Below are 19,343 nucleotides of genomic sequence, written 5' to 3' on the forward strand. Positions count from 1 at the left end.
ACTATATGAGCTTCATTACCATCGGCGATGCCCTTGAAGCTAACATCGATGTAATAAATGATCTAACGAGAAATTTTCATATACCGGCTTAATTATCTTTTATGCGTCTTGGCGATAGTCATTGGCAAAGTTTTAAAAAGTATCACAAAATTCGGTTAAGTTCTAAAATAATTCGAATATAAAATATCCATCCAAATGATGTATTCTTGCAATCTTTGAAAATGTACAAAAATATCATATAATGATTAATATTTCCGGTTTTTATAACATTGTTATTGGTTTAACGTGCGTACTGGAATACTAGGAATCTCAGAAAAGTGAAATGAAAGACTTATTTAGAATTAATTTGTAGAATCGATTTCTTCTGAACGACGAACCTTTTTCGACCTGTCCAAGCGGGAACCCGCTAATCACCCGAACGCAAGTGAAATTTGAACAAACAAATTCTTGTGTAACTAAGCAATACAGTTATGTTGATTCCATCCGGTTCTTTTTTTTTTGTTTCGGGCACCCAAAAGCAAATATTTTACTTTTGATTTCACTGGGTCAATTCAGACCAATGGGTGGGCCGGTTACCACTTTACATACAATAAGTGACACCTTCCCGTATTGTGATCGAAATAAGGGGGGTTTTGAACATATAAATATTAATGGTAATGTTTTGGAGATAAAAAGTCGACAACCGCTGCTCGGTTATCGTACAAGGTCCAGGTGTTTCGACGCGAGAACAACAGTGTTTATTGATTGTGATCAATCCGAATCGAGTGAATCATTTCGTCATGAATCAGTTTGTTAGTTTAGCGTTCGTGCTTCTTGCTTTGGGATCTATTGTTTCCGGGGTATGTTCAGACGCCAGCTAGTAAACCGATGCTTCAATATTGTTTAATTTTTTTTGTTCCAGGTTCCTTTCCCGAACAACGTTGAGATAAACACTATTCCTTCGGTAAGCTCTTATTATTGCTTGTTATTTACGAGTTAATTGTTTATGAAATGAAGTCAAAAATAACAATTTTAAACGATAAAATACGGGGTACATTAGAGTGATATATTAACGAAACTCTTTCCTTATTTGCAAGGTACATGTAAGTCATTATTTATGGAATATATCATTTTTCAAGTGATGAAATTTTGACTGATTTTTGATGACTCTCTCACATAGATCCGATTTAGTCTCAGGAGTAATCGTGGCTACATTGATTTTGTTGGCATAGGCTTATTAATATCACACGACTTGATAGCTAATTAACGCCACCTCTTCGACATTTAAATACACGCCAAACAGTAACTTTTTTCAAATAAATTACCATCTGGTAAAACTTTCATGGTTTGGCTTCGTCCCAAATACAACATTTATGTTCGTGAACAAAGCTATGCTCCTAAAAAATCGGGTCTCGTCCATAAATATACAAAAACTGGAGTTTACCGAATTTTAATAATACAATTTAATCACTTACGCCGCTCTTTTATATCTAGCTATACATACATATATATATATATATATATATGTGACTAAATAACTGACAACATGTTAAACAGTTGTCACCAAAACAGCATTGCCACCACAGGCTGGCAACATCTAACCGCCCCTATTGCAAAACCCTGATCTATATTAAAGCTATTTTATTTAATAAATTATATTAACTTAATTTAATAAACTTTTCTGTGATCTTTCCAAACGTACATTTATACGTAATTTGTAGCAAAGTGGTTAATTTGGTGCTATATATAATTATTCCTAAAATTACACATTTTATAAATATAAACCTTTAACTAAAATTGAAAATATTTCTCTCAGTTTGAAGACTGTATAATATTTTCCAAAACAAGGTGATACTAAAATCAAAAGATATCGTCTGATATTTATAATAATTACAATAAAAGAGAAGGTACATTTTAAAATTATTGAACAAGTATATTAAATAATGTTATGAAGCATATGTTTTTATCTCTAAGGCCACCTTAATAACACAAAATGCTAGATACTTAATTAAAAAATATATAATATTAATATAAATAGATAGAAATAGATAATATAGAAATATATAATATTTATTATAGAGTTATATTAATTAATCTCCTTTTTATCGTGTTTTTTTTTTGTAGGAAACCGAGTTTTCAGCTGACTTAAACAAATGCGTTCTTAAAGACGACGTTAATGAAATAGCTGGATGTGCCACAGAAAGGATTGTTCGGTCTTTAGATATTCTTACGTTGAAAGATAACGTCGAGGTCCTTCCTGGTGTTTCATTACTGAGGTTTGTCATCAAAAAATTAACTTAACCTGCTTTAACACGGTGTAACATTCTACAGTGATGGTACCTCAAATTTCCGCACTGGAAAACAACTCAGTCAAGAACTGGAAGAAGCTAAAGGAAGCCAAACCTCAATGCTCGAACTAATCGCCAAGTCCGTATCCAGATTTTTCGCTGGTAGGACCTTGAAAGTCAAATTGCCCGATAGTGAAACCATCAGCAGAGCTTTGGTAGAGGGTCGCAAGAAGATGAACAAAAATAAGGGAGGTTTTATGATGAGTGCTATGGGAATTGGTGCTGCCGCTGCCGCTCTAGTACCTCTATTCTTAGGCAAAGTCGCTTTAATCGCTGCTAAGGCATTGATTGTTGGAAAAATTGCTCTTGTTCTGTCTGGTATTCTTTTGATTCAAATGTTCTTCGGAAGAGGAAAGGTATTTATTAGATAAATCGAAACTGTGAGTAAAAATATCTTATACCTCACTCTATTTACTTTTCAGAACACTGCAAGTGATTCTTCAGGCTGGTCATCAGCTTACAGGGAAATCGCGCCAGTATACGGACCTCCCTCGGCAGCTTATTCTCCACCATCTTCAGGCTATGGTGCTCCGTCTGCTCAGTACCCTTACTCGAGATCATTAGACGTGAATAACGACGACAATATCCGATACAGTCAAGAACTGGCTTATTCGGCTCAAAAATAAGGAACAAATTACTTAATGATTATTTATAAAGTTTATTTATTTTATTTATTTTTATTATAAACGAATATATTTTTATATTTAACAATATGTTTAATTGTGTAACGATCCTCCCAAATCCTTTCAACAAATATTTAAGGCTCTTCAATGTTAAATGCGTATTAATAAACGGTCTTGAAACGAGCTAGAGATGAAATAATTAGCTTAAGATGAAACAATATCTATACATGTGACAAACAAATCAAAATGAGAAGTGAACATTATCGCTGAGCACTGGCTAGGATTACGATAGTTTAATTAAGAAGAAAATGCTGTGCATTCACTTACGTAATTACTTAGGTAATAATATCCAATTACTGGATAGTAATAACCACTTATTAGCGTAATTGAGGTGTACTAATCGATCACTAAACTACTAACTAAAACTATGATATTTTGTTTCATTTTTTCGTATTTTACACTACCTAGCTTATTTTGAAGCACCAAAATTACTAACAAAAATAACAGTCCAATTGTAGTTATGGTACACTGTAGCTTCTGCAATAACAATCAATGCTATCTATCTGTAATTTGCGAAAGCCTATTAAAGAAATATAGCCAAAAACTACCAAAATAGCTCAAAAAACCACAAAATGATTTTGAAGGGCCTTAAATTGAAATTGAGTGAAATAGCAGACACTATAAAGTTATCAACTGAACGTGTACATCATATCATTCACGAATATTCGGCTATGAGAAAGCTCTATGCAAAGTGGGTGCCGCGCTAGCTCACTTTTGACCAAAACGACGAGTTGATGATTCGGAGCAGTGTTTGAAGTTGATCAAGCGTAATAAACCCGAATTTTTGCGTCGATATATGGCAATGGATGAAACATGGCTCCATCATTTCACTCCGAAGCCCAATCGACAATCATCCGAGTGGACTGCACACGATGAACTCCAAAGCGTGGGAAAACGCAAAATTGGCTGGCAAGATTATGGCGTCTGTATTTTGGGATGCCAATGGAATAATTTTCATTGACTACCTTGAAAAAGGAAAGACCATCAACAGCGACTATTACATAGCGTCATTGGACCGTTCGAAGAACGAAATCGTCTAAAAAACGACCGCATTTGAAGAAAAAGAAACTGCTGCTTCACCAAGACAATCTGCCGTGTCACAAGTCAGTGAGTACAATGGCAAAAATCCATGAATTGGGCTTCGAGTTGCTTCCTAGTCCACCGTATTCTCCAAATCTAGCTCCCAGCGACCATTTTCCATTCTCAGATTTCAAAAGAATGCTCACTGGGAAGAAATTTTCGTCGAAGGAAGAGGTGATCGCCGAAACTGAGGCCTATTTTGAAGCAAAGGACAAATCGTTCTACAAAAATGATATCGAAAAGTTGGAGGGTCGCTATAATCAGTGTATCACCCCTGAAGGGAATTATGTAGAATAAAAAATAATAAGTTTGCCAAAAAATATGTTTTAGTATGGTAAGCCGGGAACTTTTCAATTTACCTGTTATATTATATCTTCTGTACATAAAACAAAAATAACTACTATGGCAACATACGCAGACGACACGACAATCTTAATCTCTCATGAAGATGCAGCCATAGCATTAGTGAACCTACAAACACACCTGAATCAAATACAAATGTGACTGAAAACAATGCGTATTAAAGCCAAAAAAAAGAAAATATGAATATATGAACATAGCAAATACTTATTGCCTCTGGGCAGATTTTAATATACAATATGATATATATATGATTGAATGAAATACGGTGGATTAGGAAGAAATTCGAAGGCCAATTCATGGAATTTTGCCATTATTTTCACTGACTTGTGACACGGCGCATTGTCTTGGTGAAGCAGAACTTTCTTTTTCTTCAAATGCGGCCGTTTTTAGGCGATTTCGTCCTTCGAACGGTACAATAATACTATGTAATAATCGCTGTTGATGGTCGTTCCTTTTTCAAGGTAGTCAATGAAAATTATTCCATGAGCATGGCCAAATACAGACGCCATAATCTTGCCAGCCGACTATTGCGTTTCCCCACGCTTTGGAGCGGGTTCATCATGTGCAGTCCACTCGGATGATTGGACTTCGGAATGAAATGATGGAGCCATGTTTCATCCATTATCAGATGTCGACGCAAAAACTCGGGTTTATTGAACTTGATCACCTTCAAACACTGCTCCGAATAATCAACTCGTCGTTGATGTTGGTCAAAAGTGAGCTCGCGCGGCACCCCCTTTGCACAGAGCTTTCTCATACAAAAATATTGGTGAATGATATGATGTACACGTTCAGTTAATATCTTTAGAGGGTCTGCTATTTCATTCAATTTCAATTTACGGCAATTCTAAATCATTTTATGGATTTTTTAAAATGTTTTCGTCGGTAACAACCTCTTTTGGGCGTCCACTGCGTTCACCGTCTTCGGTGCTCATTTCACCACGTCTAAACTTAGCATACCAATCCTTGATGGTTGATTTTCCTCGGGCAGTATCCGAAAACTCGGCGTCGATCCAAGTTTTTGCTTCAGCTGTATTTTTCCCTTCAAAAAGCAATATTTTATCAGCACGCGAAATTCCATTTTATCCATTTTTTTCACCATAACAAAAGTTGCTTCACTCAAAATGCTATTATTCACAAAGTAATGCTCCGACGGCTCTCGAATTTATACACACACCTTTTAAAGGTTAGGGCTAACTAAAAAAAAACGTATGGATTTAATTCTAATAGCGCCACCTATGTGTCAGGCCGGGGACTTTTCAATGGACCTGTTACTTTGACATCTTAAAATTATTTAATTTTTTGATGTTTTTGATACTGAACAATATTTTCTGTAATTTTTTTTTCATATATTTAGCAATAGGTGGGGTAACAAGTCTTCTATCCATACTAAATAAGAATTTTGGTAAAAAATTCATAACTATGTCTCTTTTTTTATTGATCTTATTTTTATAGGCATAGTCAATAAAAAAAAATGGGAGTTACACGTTTGGTTTCTAGGGTATGATACAACCAAATACGAATTTCATGATATATTTATAATATCTATCTCTCTATCTAGTCATTCACCAGATTTAGGTCACTCAGACTTCTATATTTTCCCGAAACCGATTTTAAATAAACGAAGAGGTAATAGATCCTCGACTTAGGTATTTTTCAAACCATAAATTAGAGGATAGCTAGAAAAAGTGCATTGCCAATGCCGTTTGGTTTACCTGAATTTAATAAACAACCTAATATAAAACAACAAATAAATTTTAACAAAAAAATATTAACTTAAAAAAAATAATAACAAATGACAACCAATTTTTTAAATTATTTATTATATTCGTAAATATACTAAGCAACATTGCAGTTTTAATTGCTATAAATTTTCTATTGGGTACCACTGCCAACTTGCTGTTATTTTTTGAACCACTTGAGTCGTTACGCATGGCCAACAAAACAGAACACTTACTTGGTATTACGGTCTATCAAACTAGATTAAATTGTTACCTTTCAACAACAGATGTCTCTAACAGGCTATCAAACATGGTGAAATCTCTCTCTCTCTCTCGTTGTTTGTCTTTCACCGTTCAGTTTACTTTTTTGTAATATTAAATTTTCCAATCCGAAGTAAAATAGTATGACATAAATATAAAAACAAGATGTTCAATATGAATGAAATAAGTTTTATTGGTATAAATAAAATAAATAAAATATAATCTAATAAAACACGTGAGTTATTTCTTATTAAGCTGGTTTATATCCTGGCTGCAGGGCTAGGGGTAAAGGATCATCGAAGCTTCTTCCATATCCCGAGTGTCCGTGGCCGCCATCTTCGTGAGAGACTGAATGAGAATGAGATGAAGTATAGACCGGTTTTGCAACAACCTCATAGGTTGTCTTACCACTGCTTCCCGATCCTTTTAAAGCGGATATCGCTGATAGCAACAGCGAGATCATAGACGCCATTAAAGCCTTTCCAGCCAAAGCAGCTAATCCACCCATGGCTAGAGCAAACAGGGTACCTTTCATCATGGCGCCGGCAGCGAGCAAATATCCCATTCCACCGCCGCCTCCTTTGCCGCCTCCAAATCCACCTCCACCACCCCTCCTACGCGCCTCCCCTTCTTGTTCCTTCCAGAAGTTTAACTTAATCGAGTGATTGTTAATGAAACCCGTGACCTTTTTCATAAGAAACGCGTCCAGCCTGGCTTCGGGATCATCGGGAAATTCTCGTCCCAATTCCGCAACTAACTCGGCCGTGTTTGTCGATGCGGTATTGTTCTCCTTCACTATGGAGACACCGGGTAAAACGTTGTAATCGTCATCCTCATTGAGCTTGTCCACCCACGAAACTATGTCCAGCTTCAAACAAGTTAAACTATAGGCAGAGTTGCAGTTTTTGGTGAACGTCTTCGGATTCTCGTTGGCGAAGCTGGTGGTGATCGCAAGCACACCGAATACAACACAGCACTTGATCATCATTTTTTCAGCTCGATGATTGATGATGGAATGGTGATGCACATCGGTCACCATCGGGTATTTATAGCGAGGAAAATTAAAAGTGAAAAACGGATTTGATGAAAAATTCGCCATTCTCCGAGATTCATACAAGTAAGTAGAGCAATAAATCATCTAGAATGCATAAAAATGCACCACTCATTCGGGTTGAAGAAGAATCGCCAATGGCTTCTAGTTTTCCTTGTTTATTTTTAGTAAAAGGGGGTCCATTGTTGAACGCTAACGGATACTCGAAGGATCATTAATTTGATTGAATGACCACTTCGTGGCTAATGCAACTCATAATGCAATCAGTTTAATGCCGATGGTGCATCGAGTATGACGCGTATGCACTTAAATTCTCTTGTAAGTAGTTATTTACATTTATGTATCCGTATACGTAGATTACAAGTAGATTATACGAAATTCTAAACATAATATTTTATATATCTAGTCAATATTATTATCTTATTATTAAGAAAATTAATTCAAATAATTTATAACCAAATTACCTGACTTCAAATGAATATAATATGAATTAAATATTTAATTAGTTAATATAAATGAAATAAATTATTCACTAGATATAAACCTATTTTCATTTTTGTTCATGCTGATAAAAAATATTAACAAGATCACAATTTATTTTATTTAAAGTACTTAGAGGAGTAGTATTTACAGGAGTGATCTTAACATATTGGTTATGCAAATTTAAAATATACTGAACATTATTATTAAATTCAAATTCGTGACACAATGTATCATATTAATTAAAAGACCAAGACTTGCCAGATTGTCAGAGTTTTTATATATATTCCTTTTGTATTTTTATATCACAATAAAGTTGCAGTTATTTTTAATATTTCTAATTAATATCCAATAATGTAAACAATGTCCCTATAATAAATAAGAATGAATATATATAAAATAAATACTAGTATAAACAATCTACTTTTCCAATAAAATATTCAGTAGCAATAAAAAATAAATATAATAAATAATATACCATAAAAAATAACGAATTAAACTAAATCTGTGATATATATATATATATATATATATATATATATATATATATATATATATATATATATATTGTTATACTATATAAAATATTCCCTTAAACTTGCAGTTGATACATTTATACTGTATTGAATGTGTACAATCATTTAATGGAGTATTATATTATAACTAGTGATCGTCCAGTAATCGCAATTCGACCATTATTTATTTAGTCAATTATGTTTATCACGTAGTCGAGTAAAGAGAACAATTTACAAATGATATGTTATGTAACTAAAATTTTCTTTACAGTATTTTCAACATAAGATCAGAAATATATTTGTTATATATTAATTAATTAAATTAACAAAAATAATTAATTAATTAAATATGTGTCCGTACAGTAAAATATACCAAAATATATACAAACTATTTTAAGAATCAACAGTCACTAAAATGTTTTAATTGCATATAATTAAATCTAATTTCCAGTTTCAATAATCAACAAAGTATTGTTAAGTTTAAATCACTACAAAACTAAACACTATAACAAAATTATCATAAATAATTTTATTTCCAGAAATGTAACAACTTTACAGCATCAACTTTAAGTATATATGACCTTCCTTTACTTATATGATATAAATATGTAGTAATATGGAATATAACTAGATAATTAACATAATTAGGTAATTTATTTTTTACATTTTCGAAATATATATTAAAGGAATATATTTAAAATCAATAAAGTAACTAATGATTTTTTAAAACTTAGGTCTATAAAGCAAATAATCAGAATAATTGATACAAAATTCTAAACCTAAAATGTCACATAATCACATATTTTATTATATTAATCGTTAAACACACACACAGTTTAATATTTATCAACGCTAAATGTTTACAAATTTACAGATAGCTCATCTTTAATTTGCCTTCTATGGCTTTCATTTATCTATTGTTGTCTACTCCGTCTTATATCCTATGTGGTAGCTAACAACCCACCGACAAATAAGGAATTGAAATTTTATGGAGCTATTTTAATATTCCTTTGAAACATTCATTTTAATTCTTGATGCACAAATTAACGTATTTATTACCTGCTTACCTTTTTACCCTTGCCCTTGATATATTGGTTACACTTTTATATTCCATTACTGCTTTGTTCAAAAATGCTTTTACTAAAGAAACCTGAAATGAATGGGAAATTAATACCTCTAAAATTTACAGAAAAATCTCAATAACCTTTAGAATTATCTCTACCACAATGATATACTATGTCTCCAGAATCACATTAATTACTATCACTCCTTAAGCACGAACATTTTTTTGTCTGTTCTCTGTTTACTAAACATCAAATTCAATCAAAAGCCGATTTCGAAAATTCTAAATATCTTGTAATCAAAGAGGACAGGCGATTCTTGTTATTCTCGATTCTTATTAATCTATGTTGGGATGAAATTGTCCGCATATGACGGGTTTTTCTTTCGCAGCTGCATATATCTTCTGACAGAGGCTACACTATTAATTTGTGCTCGCTATATTTTTTTTACTAATTGCATCTTACAATAGATATGCTTACGCACAAAAAAAATCGTAAATTAAGTCTGAACACACCTACAATCTTAATTTACAAATTAATTTATTACTTCTATTCTGTTTTACTTGCATTAATACACAAGCAAGGTGAGAATGGGATTAAGAGTAATGTATATCCCAAATTAAAATAAAATTAATCTACTCTATAAAAATATAAAATATTACTTTACGTTATCATACTGTTCTTAATCGTCTTTTTATCTAAACTTGCCATAACTCTTTAAGTCCCAACAATATGGGATTAAGGTAAAGTAACACAAAATCTTAAATGACACTACTTAACACTAAACAAGTTCATTTAATAATGTTATTACATACTCTCTTACCATTTTAATATCGTTTTAAATGTAAAACATGGGGATTTGTACCTATTAAAAATTGATTCATGTGATTTTGCGATCGAACCTTACCGTGTTTTGGTCTTAAAAACTACGCGTCCGTAGTTGATTTACGTACAACAGAATCGACGAATAATCTACCGTACAAGAGTTGGACCTGGCAGCGTGTCGAATAGAGCCTAAATATTTGTTTATACAAAAAAAATTCTAAAAGAGAGCATAATTTTAACAGGTCAGTTGAAAAGTTCCTGGTATACCATAGTAAAACACATTTTTTTGGCAAAATTAGTTTTTTTTATTCAACATAATTCCCTTCAGTGGCGATACACTAATTATAGCGACCCTGCTATTTTTAAATACCATTTTTGTAGTATGATTTGTCCTTTGCTTCAAAATAGGCCTTAGTTTCGGCGATCACCTCTTAATTCGACAAAAATGTCTTCCCAGCAAAGATTCTTTTGAGATCTGAGAATAGGAAATAGTCGCTGCTGGCCAGATCTAGAGAATACGGTGGATGAGGAAGCAATTCGAAGCCCAATTCGTGGATTTTTGGTATATTTTTCACTGACTTATGACACGGTGCTTTGTCTTGGTGAAGCAGCACTTTCTCTTCCTTCAAATGCGACCGTTTTTCGGTGATTTCGTCCTACAAACGGTCCAATAAAGCTATGTAATAGTCGCTGTTGATGGTCCTTCTTTTTTCAAGGTAGTCCATTCATAGTAGTCCATATAGACTGTTGCGTTTTATCACAGTTTGGAGCGGGTTCATCGTGTGCAGTCCACTCATGACAGATCACCACAGATGACTGTCGATTGGACTTCGGAGTGAAATGATGGGACCATGTTTCTTCTATTGTCATATCGACGCAAAATCTCGGGTTTATTACGCTTGATCATATTCAAACTCTGCTTGTCGTTGTTTTTAGTCAAAAGTGAGCTCAGGCTGCATCCACTTTGCACACATTATTCTCATACTCAAATATTCATGAATGATATGAAGTACACGTTCAGCTGATATCTTTAGAGAATCTGCTATTTCATTCAATTTCAACTTAAGGTCATTCAAAATCATTTTGTGGATATTTTTAATATTGTCGTCGGTAACAACCTCTTTTGGGCGTTCACTGTTTTCTGTTTACTTATATGTAGTTATTACAACGGTTTCTATATGCATATTTTTATTTTAAAACATTTTTGTTTGTGTCAAAAATCTAATTTAGTGAGTCCCTTCTTTATTTTTTGAAGTCGGTTCAATTATTTTCTTAAAAATATTTAGTTGTTCTCTATTTAGTGTTAGATATTTACTCAATAAATTACTCAGGTGCTTTATTAAGTATTACAATGAATAGCCCAAGTAAAAGTACAGCCCGTATGAGGAAAAATATGAATATAGAAACATTGATTGAATATAAGGAACGTTTCAGGCCCTCAGCTCTGCTACATAGCCTATGTGATTTAGAAATGTTCCAACCAAACCAGAACAAAAAAAACTGTTCTACTTATTTATTTATAAAAAATATGATAGTGCAATTACCATTATCAATACGGAAATTTTAATTATTAATATTCTAATTTCTTGATAAAAGTATCAGTCATTATAGGTATGGTAGACAGATATTGCATTGCTATGTAATATTTTATTAAAGTAAAATATAATATAATAATTACATTAAATTTATTAATAATTAATGACTGCTAAACTTACAATACACTAATTAATCTACGATACAAATAAAAATAAATGCTTTCCTAGTTTTAATATTTAGGAAAATATTGGATAAAAGATATTGTTTTAGATTTATTCCGAAACGGAATGTTAAATAAAATAAGAATATTTTTTCATAAATAAGTTAAGATTACATAGCATACAAACTAAGAACGTTGAAAGTAATAACATATTAATGAATATAAAATTGTTAATCTAAACTGTCTTCAATTTGAACAAAATCGGTAAAGTTAATCATAAAAATAATACTAAACAAACCTGCACAGATAATTAACTTTTGTTAAGCATATGATCGAGGAGAATATTAAGTCGATAGCGATAGAAGAGAATTACCCTAGTTTTTATTTAATGATACCAAACGATCGATACTTTCATTATGCTTAATGATCTTCTTCGGACGGATCACTCAAGAACCGATAAATAGCTCTACTTTCTCTTAATGCCACTATTCATACTATTTATTCATCTATTAATAGTATATATTGTATCAAATCAAAATATTGTATCAATCAAAAAATCAAGCTCATTTTCAAAAAATATAACATTTCTGAGAAATGAATAATGTACTGATTGGAATTTTTATTGTTAAATCTAAAATCTCTTTGTTATTGTTATTTTAAAGTAATTGGTATTTTTTTAACTGTTTCTGTGAAGTTTCTATCTTTTTTAATAAAAAGTAGATTATTAGTTTCCTTTAATAATGCTTTTAAAACTATACATTAAATATTTGTTTCAGATTGATTACAATATTCTATAGAATCAATAAATTGAAACGGATTAATTTTGAAAAACAATTTCATTTAAATTTTTGTCACGGCCGATTTATTATAGATGAAGACGCTATACAGTACATTTTGTAAAATATCATTAATAATATAATAAATAAAAATGTTTTTTAAATTGTTTATATAAATCCTAACAGTCTAATTTTAAATCAAAACAAAATCGTATAGTTTATGTTTTAAAAACACAGCTAGAAATGTCTTCGCAATTAATTGTTTTGTCTGAAATTTGTATCAGAGTACACGAAAGTAAAAGAGCCAGTTTTACAGTTTCACACCAGTCACATTTATTTAAATACTAGTCCTACAAAGAATTTAGAAATGTTGTTGTTTTTTAAGTTAAGTTTAAACATTCGTTATTTATCTACGTTAAAAAATGTATTTAGCTACTATGTAAGTTCCAATGATATAGCTCTGACTTCTCTAGTCAGAGAAGTCAGTCGCTAGTTCTCGAGTCACATGTCCCACCCATCACAGTAGAATGCTCCTTATTGATGTTTATGTCAATGTACAAAAATTATCAAGAAAGCTTTAAATAGCTGGTTTATTGAACATATTTTAAGATATTCAAGATAACTACGCACATTTTGGTACTCAAGTGGTTACTATAAATCCAATAATTTACCACCAATATAAAGTTCTTCTTTCAAATAATATACACGCACCCTCCTTATACGAAAAAAAAACTCGAACCAAAAAACTATTCAATTTGAATAAAGTTTAAAGTACCACAAGAAAAGGGCAAATTATTTTGAAAAAAAATTTGAGACCAAAAAACACTCTCCAACCACACAACAACCAATAGTTCAATTTCAATCAGTTCAATCTATTCAATTAAAGTAACTTAAAATACCAATGCAAAGAACGCATTGATTGCACACCATGACACTTCTACAGTTCATTACATTCCAACCTTAATAATTATAATTATCCAAAAGAAATGAAGGAAATGGTAGGTTATAAACAAAAATTACGAAAGAAACGGTAATAAAACAGAATACCTGAAAATCAAAATAGTTTAAACAATACACCCCAAAGTCCGAAAATGGAATTACAGGAAATTAAAAACAAAACCATAAATGGCTATCTGAAAAATTTAATAGACGATAAAGAAACTGATTATCTGGAAAGCCACAAAATATCCAAAGCGCTCATGTCTACACAGTCCACCTATAAGAGGCCTATGTGGGAATTGGGTACGTGACAATCACCAAAAAAATATTTAGAAAAAACGCTCAAACCAAACGAAACTAATATTGATTATAATTTGCCGGACATAGAAGCTGAAGCGGAAAATTCGATGAATGAATTAGTCCCGCGGAAAGAGCTAACCAAAGAATTACTGCAAAAACTACCAAGAAAGGGAATTATAAAACTCACCAACTTGATCAATACAGCATTTAGATTAAAATATGCCCCAGGCATTTGAAGGATGGCGGAATTTACGATTCCAAAACCTGGGAAACCACCAAATGAAATAAAAACCTATAGACCTACATCACAGCTGCCAGTAATATCTAAGGTTTTTGAAAAACTCCTGTTGAAAAGAGTAAACCCGATCACAGGGCGAAAAAACCTAATACCAACACACCAGTTTGGGTTTATTAACAAGCATTCAATAATTGACCAGGTCCACAGAATAACAGATGTTATTGAAAAAGCCTACGAAAATAAAAATCTATATTCTTATATGTAGCACAAGCCTTCGATAAGGTTTGGCATGAAGACCTTGTTCATTAACTACAGAAAATGTTACCAAAACAAAACAACGAACTTTAAAATCGTACATTACAACCAGAATGTTTAGAGTTAAACAAGAAGAAGCTTACTCTACAATATAAACAGCTAAAGCAGGTGTACAACAAAGAAGTGTACTGGTACCAATGCTTTATCTACTCTACACATGTAATATACCACAAATGCAAATACATTTGCTGATGATACTGTGATTATATCTATCGGAGCCAATAGTGAAGAAGCCTCACGAAAATTACAACAGGCAAGTGACAATATAAATAATGGGACACAAGCTTGATAATAAAAATGAATGAAAGCAAATCTCTTCACGTGCAGTTCACCTACAAGCACCAATAACATTAAATAATATTATCATTCCATATAGCAACAACGCTAGATATCTCGGAATAAATCTTGATGCAAAACTTCTTGAAGAAGAGAAAGAACTGCAATTGAAATATAGGAAAATGTACTGGATAATTGGAAGAATATTATCAGTACATAATAAATTACTATTATATAAGCAAATACTAAAACCTATATGGACATACGGAGTTCAATTATGGGGATGTTTGGGCAAAGAGTAACATAAATAAAATATAAATTTTTCAGAACAAATTCCTGAAAGGTGTTGTGGGCGCACCCAAATACTATAGGACTGACTACCAACATCGAGACCTTCAGATGCCCACAGTCAGTCAATATATCAAGAGAATTGCAAGGGGGCATGAGGAAAGACTCCATTCTCATGAGAATATTGAAGTATTGCAGCATAAAAGTTATCATAAAGACAAATTGTAGGTTAGTCAAAACAAAAAACAGTAGCAAATTAAAAGACGCACAATATAATCGTATAGATTTGTTCATCAAATGAAGAGTTCTGTGATGAAATCATCTGACAAAATAGGTTATCAACCATTTCAGTACTATACCAGTTGAGAAGCAGACGTTGTGAAGTTGGTGATGATGGTTTCATAATATCCTATTGTCATAACCAACACATTTTCAAGTACATGTGACATTATTTCATGGATGATGAATTTGCTTTATCAACTTTAATACCTAAGAAAGCAATTGTTTCACAGATAGAAATGCAATACAAATTAACAATAATATTCCTTAATAAGATAAAGTCCTGATAAATTATATGATACTCCTGATTTCAAAGAGATTATTGTTTTCGAATAATCTCTTTATCGATTGGTCTTATATCTTTTAGATGTATTTTTTTGGCTTTAGAACAAATTATTATAGATAAAGTTCATTTTGATTTTTTTAAATTACATAGCTGTTAGGAGGCTTTTTACAACCTATATTTTGTGTAGCTCCGAAAATTGACCTTTTCTTCTGAAAATGACAAAACGGCATCTTACGATGGTTTCATTAGACGTGTGAAGACGGCGATCTTCAATGAGGTATAGACCTTCCACTACTTTTCTACACTATTTCAAAAATGGATGTTCAGATACTGTTGTTGAAGTTTCGAATATTATTCGCATTTAAGAGCCACTTGGCTTGTGCTGAGTTCTGCATAGACTGTTCAAAATCTGAATATATTATCCAGGTAAAAATGTGTGCATAGACGAATTTATGACTTTATTATAGCTTGGTAGATTAGTCGGCAATATATACAAAATAAGCGTCATATATATGGTATAAAATTGTACATGTTGACTGAACCATCTAGCCTTTTTTAAATTTTCCATATATACTGGTACCTTGAATGATTTTGGAAGAAATGGTCATACATCTAATGTAGTATTACATTTTTTTTGTAATTTCTACAATAGTTACATATTTTTACAAGATATGTTGGCACGTAAAAAACATGCAACAAAACACTGAGAGGAAACATTTTCCAAATAAAGTGAAGCAGAAGAAGAAGTCAAATTAAAAAAATCGTGTAGATTTTTACAATAATCGTACAAAAAAGCAGTAGGATGGTACAAGAAAATTTGATCCAAATTCTCCAAATGCTTTTTTAAACTCATATTTTCTTTAAACAAAAGCAATAGAAAAATGTCCTTTTTTGATTATCGGTTAGAAATAATTAAAGTTTTTGACCAAAAAATTTACATAAATAACCTCAGCATAAAATTCTTATCTACTTTATAAGTTTAGGTTTCAATATAAAAGTTGGGGTATTTAGGGAAGACACTATTCATGAGCACACAAGTTGTGATGCAGTATATTGCCTAGATCTATGCTTCAGAGAGTTTCATGAAAATATGAAACCATTGTGTGCATTTATGGACATAATTTTAATCATACATAGTTCTTGTTCCAACATAGTGGAGTTCTTGCTTATTTCTCTCTTGTTTTACAATGAATACTGTCTTTTTTCTTAAAAAAATATTTTCTACTTCTCAATACATATTCTATATCATAAAATTGCTTTTTATAACTAACACATCAAGTATATATTATGGGAAAAACTCGTATAGCTATACAGGATAAAAAGTAAACCACCAGACGAGAGGTGTTTAAATGTGTTTATTGTACCCACAAATAAATCATGAATAAAGAGAGCTATCTGAAAAGTAGTGCTGATAGTCAACAAGTGCGAAACTCGGTGAATAATATTTTACAAAACCAATAACAGTGACATACAAACTTATAGAGCTTTGAAAAATAAATTCCTTCTTAGCCAGTGGATCCTTGAAAAAGATAACTGATATATTATTAATTAATTATAATAATAGCTATGAAACTAAATCTCATAAAAACTTCTAATAATATGAAAAAAGCTTAAAAATGTAGGTTCCACATATAATAATAAAATATAATAGCTCTTTAAACAAATGTGTTTAAACAAGCTAATTTTCAGTTTAGAAAATGTATTATGGGAAAACTCGTATAGCTATATAGGGCAAAAAGTAAACCACCAGACGATGTGTTTAGATGTATTTGTTGTACCCACAAATAAATCATGAATAAAGAGAGCTATCTGAAAAGTAGTGCTGATAGTCAACAAGTGCGAAACTCGGTGAATAATATTTTAAAAAACAAATAACAGTGACACACAAACTTATAGAGGTTTGAAAAATAAGTTCCTTCTTAGCCGGTGGATCCTTGAAAAAGATAATTGATGTATTATTAATTACTTATAATAATAGCTATGAAACTAAATCTCATACAAACTTCTAATAATATGAAAAAATTTAAAAATGCAGGTTCCACATATAATAATAAAATATAATAGCTCTTTAAACAAAGCTGTTTAAACAAGCTAATACAGGGCAAAAAGTAAACCACCAGACGAGATATGTTTAGATGTGTTTGTTGTACCCACAAATAAATCATGCACAAAGGTAGCTATCTGAAAAAGAGGGCTGATAGTTAACAAGTGCGAGACTTGGTGAATAATATTCTACAAATCCAATAACAGTGACACTCTCTTCGAGCGCAGGCTATGGATTAATTATGGCTAATGGTTTTCTTCTTTTTGTGAAAAGGATTTTCAATGAACGTTTTAAGACACTGAATAAAATGCGTGTAGTACTTAACAATTTCAAATACTTTATTAACAAAATAAATAAATAATTTAATACAATCTAAATAACTCTTCAATATTAGTGATCGGGATCATAATCGTTTTGAAGACCTAATGGAAGAGGTTGACTGAAACTTCTTCCATAACCTGAATGTCCGTGACCATAGTCCTCGTGTGACACAGAATGCGAGGACGATGACGTATAAACCGGCTTGGCCACTACTTCGTAGGTCGTTTTGCCGCCTCCCCCCATGCCTTTTAATCCTGAAATGGCAGCAAGCATGAGAGCAATCAAGGAAGCCATCAAGGCCTTTCCCGCGATGGCCGCCAATCCGGCCAGTGCCACCGCCATCAATGTGCCTTTCATCATGGCGCCAGCTGCCAACAGCATCCCAAGTCCACCGTCGCCCCCTTTCCCGCCCTTACCGCCACCACCACCGAATCCACCGCTACTTTTACGAGCTGATGCTTCGTCCGTGTTTTCGCTCCACAACTTCAACTTAATTGAATGAGAGTTGATGAACCCGGACACTTTTTTCAGGAGAAACGCATCCAAACGGGCATCCGGATCATTAGGAAATTCTCTGGCCAAGTTGACTACCGCCTCGGTCGAGTTAATATCCGCACTTGAATTAGCATCGCGCACTAAAGACACACCAGGAAGCACACTGTAACCCTCCACGTTATTCAACTTATCCATCCACCCGACGATGTCCAGCTTCAAGCATGTCAGCGTGTAGGACCTGTCGCAGTTTTTCGAGAACGTCTTCCGAAATTCGCCATTACTGTCATCGATTAAACCGAAACCAACGAAAAACAACAGGACGAGCGCGTGCTTGGGCATTGTTGGTCGCTGTACCGAATCGGAATGATGATCCGAAACAAAATCGCGTCGATATTTATACTGCAGGAAATTTACTCGAAAAAAGTATTAATTGTTGCCGCGCACAGACAAAAAAAATTGTCCATTCGCCGAGATAGATGAAAGTAAATAGAGCACTAAGCGATTACTGAAAGGCAACCGTGAAGAGGCCAATATCTAGCATCTGCATTCTGATTGTAACGAGAATACCATTTATTTCGTTCTTTTTTCTTGCGTTTGCTAAATTTAGAGTAAAAGCATCAGCGTTGTTGAAGTTCCATTTAAAACGCAATTAAAAAAAAAACGATTCACCAGCAGAATCCCTTTCATCAGCTGGTTAATTTAGCATGTCGCTGGCCTGTAAAT

General features: G+C 32.6%; 3 protein-coding genes across 3 annotated transcripts; 1 reads left to right on the top strand and 2 right to left on the bottom strand.

Annotated features, from left to right (window-relative positions):
- Nucleotides 1–559: 559 nt before the first annotated feature.
- On the top strand, nt 560–3,021 carry Osi14 (DUF1676 domain-containing protein Osi14). The gene is made up of 6 exons (XM_076410614.1): nt 560–563; nt 676–839; nt 902–943; nt 2,104–2,255; nt 2,311–2,683; nt 2,750–3,021. Exons 1-6 carry the CDS (start codon nt 560–562, stop codon nt 2,951–2,953), a joined length of 939 nt encoding a protein of 312 aa, XP_076266729.1. The 3' UTR covers nt 2,954–3,021.
- A 3,664-nt stretch (nt 3,022–6,685) lies between these two features.
- Nucleotides 6,686–7,474, bottom strand: LOC143200218 (uncharacterized). The gene has a single exon (XM_076410615.1). It carries the CDS (start codon nt 7,472–7,474, stop codon nt 6,686–6,688), a length of 789 nt encoding a protein of 262 aa, XP_076266730.1.
- A 10,720-nt stretch (nt 7,475–18,194) lies between these two features.
- Nucleotides 18,195–18,961, bottom strand: LOC143200219 (uncharacterized). Its single transcript, XM_076410616.1, has one exon. It carries the CDS (start codon nt 18,957–18,959, stop codon nt 18,195–18,197), a length of 765 nt encoding a protein of 254 aa, XP_076266731.1. The 5' UTR covers nt 18,960–18,961.
- Nucleotides 18,962–19,343: the final 382 nt, after the last annotated feature.

Source organism: Rhynchophorus ferrugineus, unplaced genomic scaffold (genome assembly GCF_030347505.1).
Source record: "Rhynchophorus ferrugineus isolate W39M unplaced genomic scaffold, kcgeb_rfMv2 rfM7, whole genome shotgun sequence".
NCBI lineage: Eukaryota > Metazoa > Arthropoda > Insecta > Coleoptera > Curculionidae > Rhynchophorus > Rhynchophorus ferrugineus.